Source organism: Lampetra fluviatilis, chromosome 1 (genome assembly GCF_964198595.1).
Source record: "Lampetra fluviatilis chromosome 1, kcLamFluv1.1, whole genome shotgun sequence".
In the NCBI taxonomy this organism is placed as follows: Eukaryota; Metazoa; Chordata; class Hyperoartia; order Petromyzontiformes; family Petromyzontidae; genus Lampetra; species Lampetra fluviatilis.
The window spans coordinates 38,138,665-38,153,151 of NC_136275.1; the positions used below are offsets into that span (position 1 = coordinate 38,138,665).

Genomic DNA, 14,487 nt, shown 5'->3' on the forward strand with positions numbered 1-14,487 from the left:
GTTGTAACCTCGTTAAGCCAAGTGGAGCCGGGGGTGGGGGTAGGAAGGACACGGACTGACCACGCAGCACTGCCCTACATTTTCCCCAGTAAACTCGCCAACGTTCGGCCAACGCGATTGGTACCGTCGTACCCAAGGTTCGCCCAACGTTGGAGCAATGTTGGCATGTGGTTAGAACCGTTGGGCCAACGTTGGAGCAACGTTGGCATGTGGTTGGAACCGTTGGGCCAACGTTTGCCCAACGTTGGGCCAACGCGGTTGGTACCATCGGACCCAAGGTTCGCCCAACGTTGGAGCAACGTTGGCATGTGGTTGGAACCGTTGGACTAATGTTGACCCAACGGTTCCATGGTTGCTGGGCTGCTCGCTTGCCAGGAGAAGAGGCGACGCTTCTCCTGTACGCGAGCTTCGGATTTGACCTGCACGAGAAGAGCCCAAAGCTACCACACAACGGCGGCGTGCGATGAGCTAGGTTAGGGCCAAAGGTGCAGCACTGCAACTGCTTGCGTGCACCACTGCTGGGGGATAATCCTCGAGAGCCAACACTGCAGAGGGTGTTTTGGCCTCTCTCGGCTTCTACGTAGTGCGAGCTATAACAACCAGACGACGCCGCAAACGTTTGCCGCACAAATACGTTGGTGCCGTTACTTTGGTGGGAAACGGCCGTTCGGAGACCCCGTGTGAGGACGTTAAGATGCCGACGACGACGATGATTATTATTCCCCCTCCCCGCCCCCCCCGGCGTTGGCTCCATCCGATCGCCTCCGCCCCGACTGTCAAGGGCTCTTGCCAAACCTCGGCGCTCCCCTCTAATCCAATCACTCCTCCACCGCGTCCGTTATTTATTTTCGTTTCTGATCCCCATCGAGTCCTCCCACCCGTTGACCCTCTCACACCCCCGCCCGCCCGTCCGTCCACCCTCTACCCCTCCCCCCGCTGCCCCCACCGCCCCATCCCCCGTCCCCCCACCGCTGCGTGATCTCAGTTTGCAGTCTGGACTCAACGTCCTGGACTCGGGCCTAGCGAGCGACACGTCGGCCTCCAGCCTGGACCGGGGCGGCCCGGCCGTCGTCCACCGGCCCAGCCGCTCCCCCAGGCCTCGTCGTCAGCCAGCGCACGTGTCTCCCCGGGTGAGGGCGCCTGCCGGAGAGAAGGGGACCCACACCGCCCACCCCCCTATTACTTATTAAGGACCGTGTCGTATTCACATACATTGCGGCTATTGAAATATTTTTTTTACCGAAATCGAAAAAAATGGCTCTTCTTGTTGTTTCGGTTACCGACCTCTGGTCTAGACCGATACCAGACAAAGATCCCCTGTGCAGCCTTTAAACAGACTGTTGAGGCAAGTGTCGTTAGCGAGCACCTATGAAGGACGGCACGGCGCACGAGGGGGTGGGTGTTACTCTAATTTATTTGCTCCCCTCTCTTTGCGTTTAGCTTCTGAACAGGCGGCCGTACTCGTACTGCGAAGGCCTGGAGCTTGTGGAGATGGACTGGCTGTGCCACGCTGATACGAACTGTCAACGATGAACGACACTAAGTTGGTGGTAAAAGGAGTGAACCGTCACTGGCAAAAACCGTGAACTATCACCATCAAAAACCGTGAACTATCACCATCAAAAACCGTGAACTATCACCATCAAAAACCGTGAACTATCACCATTAAAAACCGTGAACTATCACCATAAAAAACCGTGAACTATCACCATTAAAAACCGTGAACTATCGCCATCAAAAACCGTGAACTATCACCATCAAAAACCGTGAACTATCACCGTCAAAAACCGTGAACTATCGCCTTCAAAAACCGTGAACTATCACCGTCAAAAACCGTGAACTATCACCATCAAAAACCGTGAACTATCACCATCAAAAACCGTGAACTATCGCCGTCAAAAACCGTGAACTATCACCATCAAAAACCGTGAACTATCACCGTCAAAAACCGTGAATTATCACCATCAAAAACCGTGAACTATCGCCGTCAAAAACCGTGAACTATCACCATCAAAAACCGTGAACTATCACCGTCAAAAACCGTGAACTATCACCGTCAAAAACCGTGAACTATCACCGTCAAAAACCGTGAACTATCACCGTCAAAAACCGTGAACTATCACCATCAAAAACCGTGAACTATCACCGTCAAAAACCGTGAACTATCACCATCAAACACCGTGAACTATCACCATCAAAAACCGTGAACTATCACCGTCAAAAACCGTGAACTATCACCATCAAACACCGTGAACTATCACCGTCAAAAACCGTGAACTATCACCGTCAAAAACCGTGAACTATCACCATCAAACACCGTGAACTATCACCATCAAAAACCGTGAACTATCACCGTCAAAAACCGTGAACTATCACCGTCAAACACCGTGAACTATCACCGTCAAAAACGTGAACTATCACCATCAAACACCGTGAACTATCACCATCAAAAACCGTGAACTATCACCGTCAAACACCGTGAACTATCACCATCAAAAACCGTGAACTATCACCGTCAAAAACCGTGAACTATCACCGCCAAACACCGTGAACTATCACCGTCAAACACCGTGAACTATCACCGTCAAAAACCGTGAACTATCACCATCAAAAACCGTGAACTATCACCGTCAAACACCGTGAACTATCACCGTCAAACACCGTGAACTATCACCGTCAAAAACCGTGAACTATCACCGTCAAACACCGTGAACTATCACCATCAAAAACCGTGAACTATCACCATCAAAAACCGTAAACTATCACCGTCAAACACCGTGAACTATCACCATCAAAAACCGTGAACTATCACCGTCAAAAACCGTGAACTATCACCATCAAAAACCGTGAACTATCGCCGTCAAAAACCGTGAACTATCACCATCAAAAACCGTGAACTATCGCCGTCAAAAACCGTGAACTATCACCATCAAAAACCGTGAACTATCACCATCAAAAACCGTGAACTATCACCATCAAACACCGTGAACTATCACCATCAAAAACCGTGAACTATCACCATCAAAAACCGTGAACTATCACCATCAAACACCGTGAACTATCACCATCAAAAACCGTGAACTATCACCATCAAAAACCGTGAACTATCACCGTCAAACACCGTGAACTATCACCATCAAAAACCGTGAACTATCACCATCAAAAACCGTGAACTATCACCGTCAAAAACCGTGAACTATCACCATCAAAAACCGTGAATTGTCACCAATAAACACCGTGAACTATCACCATCAAAAACCGTAAACTATCACCGTCAAACACCGTGAACTATCACCATCAAAAACCGTGAACTATCGCCGTCAAAAACCGTGAACTATCACCATCAAAAACCGTGAACTATCACCATCAAAAACCGTGAACTATCACCATCAAAAACCGTGAACTATCACCGTCAAAAACCGTGAACTATCACCATCAAAAACCGTGAATTGTCACCAATAAACACCGTGAACTATCACCATCAAAAACCGTGAACTATCACCATCAAAAACCGTAAACTATCACCGTCAAAAACCGTGAACTATCGCCGTCAAAAACCGTGAACTATCACCATCAAAAACCGTGAACTATCACCGTCAAAAACCGTGAACTATCACCATCAAAAACCGTGAACTATCACCATCAAAAACCGTGAACTATCACCGTCAAAAACCGTGAACTATCACCATCAAAAACCGTGAATTGTCACCAATAAACACCGTGAACTATCACCATCAAAAACCGTGAACTATCACCATCAAAAACCGTGAACTATCACCATCAAAAACCGTGAACTATCACCGTCAAAAACCGTGAACTATCACCATCAAAAACCGTGAATTGTCACCAATAAACACCGTGAACTATCACCATCAAAAACCGTGAACTATCACCATCAAAAACCGTGAATTGTCACCAATAAACACCGTGAACTATCACTATAAAAAACCGTGAACTATCACCATCAAAAACCGTGAACTATGACCATCAAAAACCGTGAACAGTCACCGAAAATAAACCGTGAATTGTCGGTTGTAAAATAGATTAACTGTTTGGGGTAAAATCCCTTATCTGTCAGCTACGATAATGTTGTATGGAAGAGGAGCAGCAGCATTTTACAGTTTGGCATTAAGTGTTGATATGCAGTCAAGTTTTTAGGGAGACGCAGAGTTAATTGTCAGAGATGTTTCCAGTGGGGAATGAGCAACAGTGGACATTTGTGTTCACCAGACGTTCCATTGCTGTTCACAGCATTCACTCTGTTGGGTGTAATTGAGTCTGCATGTGTGCAGAAGCCACGCGTGAATGAGTGTGCATGAGTGAGTGTAGGAGGTGGGGAGCGGTAGTGTCGTGGTTAGCACGATGCACTAGGAACCCGGCGACCAAAGTTCAATTCCAGCTCACGGCCACCACCAGTAACGATATTCTGAACAGGTCCTGGGCCTGCTCTAGGTCGACTCAGCCTCAAATGAGTAACTGGTGCGGTGTGTAAAAACATCGCCAATGAGAAGACAAAGGCGGTCGGGTGCGGTGCTGGCCACTCACCCCCTTGTGTACCGTGCCGGCCTTCTTAGGTGCTCGCTAACAGCACTTGCCCCAACAGCCTGTTAAGGCTACACGGGGGATTTTTGTATTTCTATGAAACAATCATATCGGCCAAGCCATGGCACCTGGGTCTGCCCTGTGACCTTCTGTCAGCGAGCCTGCCACATTTCACGTGACAGCCTCAAAGTGCACCTAGCTTGGCACAAGCACCGTGGTGACGTCACCGTGTCTTCGTGCCGAATGACGGCTGTTTTTGTAGGGAGAAGAAGTGTAGCGGCCATTATGCTGCACTACAAACTTGGGGCTCGATTCCCGCTCACGACCAACACCGGTGACGATTATCTCAACCGGTCCTGGGCTCCTCCCTTAGGTCGACTCGGCCTCAAACGAGTACCTGGTGGGGTGTGTAAACATCGCCACTACGAAGACAAAGGCGGTGGAGCGTGGTGCTGGCCATCCACCTCATGTTCCGTGCCGGCCCTTCATAGGGGCTCGCTAATAGCACTGGCCCCAACAGTCTGTTAAGGCTACACGGGGGATCTTTGTGTGTGTGTGTTGAGGACGACCGGTGTGAGTTTGGTGCGTGGAGTTCTACGCGCGCGCGTGTCTGCCTTTGTAGATGGGTTTGTGTTGTGTGAGTTGGTGTGAGTTGGTGTGTGTTGTGTGTGTTGGTGGGTTTGTGTTGTGTGTTGGTGGGTTTGTGCTGTGCGCATTCGTACTGCGTGCTGTGCATATCTGCGCCGCGTGTGTTGCTTGGCTGTCTGGCCGTCTCGTGCCGGCGGCGTTGTTGTTGAGACATTCGGTGAGCCCCGGCGCATTTCGTATGTTGACTAAAGTATTTTCTGTCTCCTACCTCAGCATTTGTTGTTGGGGTTTTGTTGTTGTTGATTGTTCGTATTTAACGCGACAGCCTCGCAAAATAAAAAAAATGCGTGTGCCCCTTTGTAATTTGTGTCGATGATCTGTGCCGATGGACGCGGTCGCCTCTCGTACGATGTTTAAAGCGAGACGCAGCTCTCGAGATGGACACACGCGATCTCCCCCGCTGGCAATTGTTACTGCGATACAACCACGACATTCGTTTTCCCACTCGGTATGTTCCGAACGCCATTCTCTGTCCTCCGCACGCGAAACATGTTCAGTTAGAGGCAATGTAATACGACGCTCAATGGTTTACTTAGCCGACGTACTTCGAGATAAATGTTTCCGGGGCGAAAATGTGTTGACGATAAATGTCACGTAGAAGGGAAATAATAAAATAATGAAAGTAAAACATACAAATTCTCACGACGTTTCGGCCACAACGCAAGCAGCCGTCCTCAGGTGAAGAACAGAGCTGTCGGAAAGACAGCGTCTTCATTAGGACGCTGTCGTGAGAATTTTTATTATGTTTATTTTTATTACTTTATTATTTCCCTTCTACGTGACTTTACCGAAAGAACCAAGATGATAACTGTCCCATTTGCCCTTGAAGGTATTAGCACTGTGCGCGTAAAACACCGCAAAGGAATTAACTCTTGATTCAAATATTAATTTAGCCAATTTGTGAACCAGAAACAAAACCATTACAGAAATGTCCAATTACCTCCGAAGTGTATATGCGCGTATTATATAAGCCGAGGGGATGCTGATGGCAACTTAGAGCAACACACACGTGCACACGGAGGGCATGGGATGCAAGGAGACTTATAAATAGTGACGCTTATTCTGTTACAGTGCAAAGACGGCTCAGAAGACGCAGCCCAGGATTTTTCCTCCTGCGTGTCTGGGGCGTCACGGTGGCTAGGAGATGTTAACTACCTCGCCTGGTATGCAGGAGGTCGTGGGTTCAATTCTGATCCCGATCCCTGACGCTTGTATATTTGTGAGTGTGCATGTCTCTCTCCTTGTGGTCGCGTGGATTTTCCTCCAGGTCCTGTTTTTCCCTCCACATTTATAATCAACATCACGCGTTTGGAGTATTTGGCTGCTATAAATGCCCACGTGATAAGCCACTTCGTTGAGCTCTCATGTGGCCAGGTGGCTTCTGATAAAGAGCTGCATAGCCTGTGGGCCTTGCCTAGCAAAATATAAAAAAAAATAGTAGTTTAGTTTGTGCCTCGCCTGCTCGTGGTCCATGATGCCAGCAGACGTGGTCAGCACAATGTAGCTTTCGGAGAGAGCGAGAGAGGCGATACAGCTGGTCAGTCGGGAATACAAGCCGAGGGTAGCAAGGGCCCGGAAGTGCAAAAAATGTAAATTTTAACTATGACTTGCCGAAAACCAAATAACCCAGAATACACCTGAGCTTTTGTGTCGGAAGCTAAGCAGGTTGGAGCCTGGATAGTGCCTGGATGGGTAACCGCCACGCATAAGTGAACTAATTATTTGGTGGCGCTGCTGCTGCGTTGGCAGTAGTGCACAATCATCAACAACTCAACACGTTCGTCGGTAGCACTGTACGGCCTGAAAAGAAGCAACAGATGTATATTCGGCGACGTTTTAGGCAATGGTCCTCCATAATACAGGTAGAGTGACGAATGCCCGAAACGTCGCCGATTATTTGTATTTTCGTTTGAAGGCCACACACCGGGTTATTGAAACGGAACGTGTTGATGTGTTTGTGTGGTCGACTGCTTTACAGGCGTTGTGGGAAACAGAAGGCAAGAGCAGCAACATCCATTGCCGTGTTGTCCCATCAGAATATTTTTGTTGTGCGAATCCGAGGAGCTATTTAATTATTTTCACACAGGTGTCCAGTAAGGGGCAGGTCAGAACGTTCCAACAATTTTCAACACAAAAACACGATGAGAGTGCAACGTATAGGAACGGTAAACAAAACACGTTTATAAAATATACAAATTAAAAAACTAAACTATGTTTATCTGTCAGGTAAAGCCCACTGGAGCGAGCAGCTTCATTGTCAGAAGCGACCTGCCCACAAGTGACAGCTCAACACGCCGCAAAGACCGACGCCGGTGATGTTTGTGACAAATTCACCGCCCACCATGGGCACGGCGGGGGGCGGGGGGGGCGGAGGCCCTCGGTCAAAGGTCAGGCGCATGGGCCGTGCTGCCGTGGCTTGGTAGTGCCACCGCGGGAATGAGAGGGGGGGGGCATCTGAACGAGACGTCCGCCCGAGCCGCGCCTGCCACCGCGTGGCCAAGGAGCCCCGACGCAGGGACTTTGCGTGCTGGCCGCAGGAATTGCGCGGTGCGAGTGGGTTGGAGGTTTTTTGTTTGTAATCGCGCGGTGGTGGTGGCCGGGGTGGGAGGGTGTCGTAGTCTCAGGATTTGGTTCGGGTTGTGTTTTCGGGGGGTGAGCGTGCAGTGCAGCTTGTCCGTAGTTCGTTTTGTAAACCGCCCGAGGGTCACGTTCAACACGAACCACGCGGTTCTAATCTGCAATCGCCGACTGGTCGAGAGATTATCTACAGTGCCCCTTTGATCGCGGGCTTCGCCATGCACTGGCACGAGAGGCTTCGCGGTGGAAGTCATCAATGACGGCGATGACGCGTCCGTGTCCTCTCGTCACGAGACATCGTCAACTGCACATCACCCGTTCAGGGTTGTCGTCCTTCCTACGGCACGGCCGATCAGCACGGTTGGCTACGTACGGCGGTGCGAAAGAAGTTCAACATGATGCACATTCACGACGCGGAACTTAAAGCGTGCCAGGCCACGCGCCGTGACGGCTGTACCGTACTCCTGTACTGCCACGTGTCACCATGCTGGGCACGGGGCGGATTGGCGACGTGGGCATCACAGAACCGGTTCATTTATCGCCCGCCACGGATGTTAGCCGTGGCCAGGTATCAAACTCGTGTCACCCGGTTCATTGGGTAATGCACTCCAAACCCTACACCATTCTACCACTGCGCACATCACAGATCCACTTTATTTCGTATGGCGAGGCGAAATTGTTAACGGCAGCGAGGTTTCCAAGACACTTGATAGCCTCTGTGGAGGCTCAGTGGATGCCGGCGATGTTTGTATGTTTTTAAAAAGTGGTTTACCATTCCCACACATCGCACTCCGATGTTTTGTTGTAACGTTCCGACGACTTGCCCCGACTGCGCGTGTGAAAGAGCTTTATAGCTCATCGGATTCCTCCAGTATAAATATTCCGATTCTGTTGTCCGCAAATCGGCGTTGCCGGCAGTGCTGGATCACGCGATCCACGGTCTGTGAATCGGTGCAAACGACAAGCGTGGAAAACGTGATCAATGGCCTGGCTCGGGGTGACTGCAGCCAGTCGCATTACAGACGATGACCGCATCTGACATGCCACGAGGGATTGTTGACCCTGTCCCAGCAGTAAGGGGGACCAGCGACTGAAGAGGCGCCAGTTTTTTTTTTGTTGGGGGGGAGCATTTGAGAGCTACTTGTGGACTAACAGCTCCAGGTTGTCCACGATGGGCTGGTACATCCGACAGATGTGGGCGTCTCTTCGGATCTCTGGCGGGTCGATACGGGGCTAGTGTAGACAACCATTCCACGGTGGGGGTCGATATACGTTGTGCGCATTACAGAGTTGAATTGTGGGATCTGTAACGTGAATATCAACGTTAAAGATACCCCCCGCTCCACCCGTGTGATGCTTTAACACTGTTGGAGGACGTGGCCTGCATCACGCCCGGCCGCATTCGTGTCGCCAGTGATGTTTACACATCGCACCAGGTACCCATTTAAGGCCGAGTCGATCTTAGGAAACGAGCAGGACTGCTCTGGATAATGGTCACCGATTTGGGACGTGAGAAAAAATAGAATCTTGACTCCGTTCGCCGGGTTCGTCGCTCAGTGTACCAACCACCGTGCCACCACTCCCCACACCGCACGCCAACAGAGACACGCGCACAAAGAGAAAGCCACTTACACAGGCTGTCCCGAGCAGCAGACATTTTATTATCAGTTATTATGCATCATCAAGGTTTCAGTAATCTCCATACATTTGTGAAAGCAGATACAGTATTACAATCACATTCTATCAAAGGAAGGACAATTTGTATTTCAAGAAATTAAAAACACAAATAATATAACAATAAAAGAAAAGCCACCAAAAATCATAAATGCCGTTTCTTAGGTCACAGACAGCACTTGCGATTGCAAAAGTTTCCCCCGTGTCCCCTCCCCCCCACCTCCTCGTCGCCGGCTCCTGCTGCTGCTCACTCGACACGCGCACCCTGACCACGTGGTAACTACACGACGCCGCCGCAGCCCCCCCCCTCCCGCCGACATCTCTTGCGCGAATGTTTGCACAGATTTTCATTCTTTTTTTTAAAATAGCTCCTCACACATTGTCCGCGGTACAGGGCGACGTACAGCTCAGTAACAACTCTGTCTATATATTTTTTTTGCTTTGTGTTTTTATTGGATTTTTTTTTAGGTTTTTTTAAGATTATATAAACTTCCTCTCTGGATGGCGTAAACCTGATGACATGTTGATCTTGCTTTTGTAGCTTGAACAACGAGTAAAAGTGACTGTAAGCGTTTTTTTTTCCTGTTGTCACAATGGCCCCAACATTTTGCTTGTATTTTCAGCATTTATTTATCTACTCTCCTTTTTAACAGCAAAGCACTTATTTTTGACGCATTTGTATTTCGTTTGCATATAAGACATTCTTTAAAATAACGAAGGTACTTTCACACACAGGACCCAAAAACAAACAAAAAAACTAAGAGGAAAAAATAACATTTTGCGATTGCATATCCCCGTGTTTGTTTGTTATCAAGGACAGCGAAAAATGCTACTGAAGAACCCTTTTGGTTTATAAAGCAAAGCGTGCCCCGCTGCTGGGCGGAGTGCCGTTTCGTAGGACAACTTCGCCAACAACAAAAACAATAAAAACAGCTGTAACGAAATCAAGTTTGTTTCAGTGTCGAGCAAACTGCAGCACAACATCGCAGACAGTGTGCAAGTACATTTTGTACTCCTCCAATGCCCCAAGGAGCAACCTTTGTCGTGGTACCGACTACCAGCTCCCGACACCGCCCCCCCCCTCCTTGCTACAAAGTACTTACCATATTCATTGTAAGAGATATGCTCATATTTGTTGTATTAAAACATTTAACTCCTTCTTTAACTTGATTTTTTTTTACTTTTTTTTTTGGCAGAGCCAAGTTTTACAATCAGCGGTCTGTGTTAGCATTGCATGCACCTTGTTTCTTAACACTGCCCCGTAATAAAAACGTCACTGGCTGAGCGGGGGAGGGCACCGGCTTGTGAGAGTTGGGGGGGGGGGTGTGGAAGGATGTGCCCCCTCTCTGCAAGCAGCTCCCAGACCCTCTTGCCTCCCCCCCCTTAACGTGACGGGAGCGCGAGTGTGTGGCCGCCCTTTGGCCTACACCACCACCACCACCACCCCCCTCACATCTCTCCTCTCACAGCTGCTGCACACAAAACGGCTTTCCTACAAAGGATGGGAAAAATAAAAATAATTAAAAAATAAACGATGCGCTATTTCGTCCGTGAAATCTGCAGTCCTCTTTTAACCTTTCCTTAAATACTGGCGGTCTGCTTTCTCCCCCCCCGCCTCCCATTTGAAAAAAATATGCAAATTATAATAAGTACATCGTAATGTGTCACTAAATACTTTGAATATAAAAAAAACGACTTGAGTGCACCTTGACAGTATAAGTTTCTCGTGCCGCCGCCGTCGCCACGCACCCTGAATTCGAGAAGAGGGGGGAGGGTGCTCACAACCTGTGCTTGTGGCATCTTCTATTGCAATAAATATGGTAATCATACGGCATTGTTCCGAATCGCAAACACAGAACCACAGCAACAACAAAAAAACATCCAATCTCTTTTTTTAAAATAAAAATGTGTCTCTGTTAAACAAACACAAGTGTAAAAGTGTAAACACTCAAAAGAGAGAAAAAAAAACATAAAAGCACACGTGAGCCTCCACAAGCTGACAAATGTTTGTCAGGCAGCTGGGGGGGGGACGGAGGGATGGAGAGCGTTCTGGGTGTTGACACGAAAGCACACAAACTATACACTTCATTTTCAGTAGTCTGGAGTTATACCGAGTGTGCGATTAACGTGAAAAGAGAAGAGCGACCTTTAAATAACACATTTTCAAGCAGTTACACCCCAAGTGACCTGTTGATAAAACGAAGGTAAAAAGGTATTGGGCAAGCCACTTATTTGTTAACTCTCCTCTTACACACACACACGACATACACAAAGACCACGCCAAGCTGCGTCCCGCTAAGACCTAAAAGTAATCTTTATATATTTTTTTTCTTTTTCCCGGTACAGGATTAACACAAAAGTGAGCTGTCTCTCCACAGTTCAGTAATGCATAGTTATTTATTTTTCGTTAATTATAATTGTCATTTGCTTAGAAACCAGCATCAATACTATATAGGCAACTGGACAAAAAACCACGCCCCCCCTCCCTTGCAAGTCATCAAGACACCCGCATTCGCAAGCCTGGTCGCAGCAGAAACACAAACATGTTTTTTTTTACAAATAAAAACGCCGTTTTATTCTTTACAATTCACCGTTAACTTTTCGACACTAACTCCGTGTAATTCTCCATCACCCACCGTCGCCTTTTGGGTTCGTGTGAAATCGTAAATAAATCAATTCACGCATTATAATTTTTTTTCCTTGTTAAATCGGTCGCGACCGCAAGCAATAAGGTAGTACATGTACGGGCCGGCGGCGTGCATGTGGTGACCCCCCCCCCCGCCACCAGAATTCGTAAGGAGCGAGCGAGCAGGCGGTGCCCCGGGCTCGGCACTCCAATCCCGTGTTGGTACAAGACACAAGGTGGCGGCACAGTGAAAGCACAGCGACCCCCACACCATCCCACCCACCACTTCGCCACCAAAATCGACACCCACCCCACCCCCCCGTTTGGCAGCAGTTGATCGCCGACGATTCTATTAATTACACACGAGTTCCCATATATGTTATATCATTGTACTTCCTCTTTTTTACCCAGTCTGCTACCGAATACTTAACAGTACGATACTGTGTAAAATGCTAGCAGTAAAGGAGTCGAGACACCGGACAAGACAAGTGATGAATTAAGATTTTTTTTTCAAAGTTTTTTTTTACTTTTTTTTACATATTTGTGGAGGGAAAGGGGGTTGACTATCTCGCTCCCCTCAAACAAAAGTTCAACTCGCACAATACTACAAATATGTACACGGGAGCACTTGGCCTCACAATGTTGCTATTTACACCACGACGAAATGTTTTAATGATTTTTTTTTATTAAATCGTGTTTTGTTATAAATACGATCCGAACCATTTAATAAAAAAACAGAAAACGCCAAACTCCCGCAAGAATGCCATCGGTGGTTGTGTCTGTATACGACGCTGACAGCTGTACTAATGATCTTCCTAACCGCTCCACTCCGACACGAATCACCTTTACAAACAATTTGCATTCCTCAAACTACCTGAAAGGTCCCAACGAAGCCCTCCCGCGCGACCCCCCCTCCACCCCCCACACTCCCCCTAAATAGCAAAAAACTCAACGCATTTGGATGAAGGTAAAAGATACGCAATATTGTGCAGCACACTGGAAATATAACAGCACTTTCTGCTCAAAACACTACACTGGTTCCGCTAAGGACCCTTAAAGAGTGTACACAATGTGATTATTTTTTTTAATCAGCTTGCTTCGGTTTCCTGAGATCCGTGCTTAAATTTTTTTTTGTCTTCACCTTTTTCCTTATCGTGACAATGAAAGAACAAAATGAGAAATAAAACGACCACTGGGTTTTCTTTTTTTTTCTATTAAGTAACTCCCAGAGCTTTTTTTTTAAAGTTTTATTATAAATAGCGCTGTCTTCATTCGATGTCTACACAGATGGAAGAGTAAACTTTAAATGTTTTAAATATTTTTTGTATTTTAATTATTTACTTTTTTTGTTTATGTTCTCCTGAAAGGTTGTAAACAGAGGGGTTTTGGCCTAACCCCGGCACCTTTTAAGTCATCGTATAATCACTTTAATTTTTTTTTTCCCGCTCTTACAGAATTTGTGTTACTTCTGTACACGTCTTACGTTTAAGTAACATCCACTACATAATACAGTATGTCAATGATCCTTGGCTGATCACATTTTATGCATGTAACAATGTTAAGCAAGGCAGCTATCTAAGAGCTAATGGAGCTAAAAAACGACACGCATCATGGGTCCATGCTACAGGCTTAGTGTCTACCCATAATCCACTCGCCTCTAACTCCTACCCTTGTGCACATCTCAACACAGAACCAAACAAAAAAACATTAGTTTCACTCTAACTTTTTTTTGTGTTTTTGTACATTTTTTTAAATGTAAATAACGTAGATAAAACTTTAGTTTTATTAATATTCTTATTTTTTGTGCTGTTGATTATTTTCCGACATCAAGCCGTGGTTCACAACGCAGCTTCACGGCGTCGCCACAGCCGCCCCCTTGACCCCTGACCCCCCCTGCCCTCACCCACTACGCGGACTCGCGCCGGGGTCGCGACCCACACGGACACCGAAGCACTTGGGAAAGCGTTACACAGCGGACGGCAAAATAAAAACACTCAATTATGGGTCCTCTTTGTTGTGCGACTTCACGTACATGCGATATACATTTTTGTACAGAGAAAAAAAAGTTTTTTTGGCCTTATGTACCGCTTCTTGTTTCTTAAAACGAACTCCCCAAAATATACCGTAGCCCCCCCTCCCCCCCCACGTGACGTCGTGTTTATTCTCAAAAAAGAAAGTGCAAACCATACTCCTCTTCCCACCTCCTTCCTCAGGGAACAATGCGCGGTTTTTCTCTCGTCTACACTACAAGTTTCAGTACATTGCTTGCGATATTTAGAAGAAAATAAAACGTAACATAATTGCTTTTGTGCAGTTTTAGCAAGAGAGAAAAAAAACTAAGTAAAAACTCAATGAAGTTGAGCGTACACCATTCATCATTGACTACATGTGCAAGTTTTCCACCTCTCCCCCAAAATCAG

At 47.3% G+C, this 14,487-nt stretch overlaps 1 protein-coding gene across 2 annotated transcripts in view; it reads left to right on the forward strand.

Annotated features, from left to right (window-relative positions):
* LOC144935495 (uncharacterized) overlaps positions 1–1,889 on the forward strand; it is a 33,452-nt gene extending 31,563 nt beyond the window's left edge. For both annotated transcript variants that reach the window (XM_078862205.1, XM_078862214.1), the window contains exons 12-13: positions 986–1,130; positions 1,441–1,889. In XM_078862205.1, coding sequence (XP_078718331.1) covers positions 986–1,130; positions 1,441–1,533 — 238 coding nt within the window. In that variant the 3' untranslated portion in view covers positions 1,534–1,889. The remainder of the gene's footprint in view (positions 1–985; positions 1,131–1,440) is intronic.
* Positions 1,890–14,487: the final 12,598 nt, after the last annotated feature.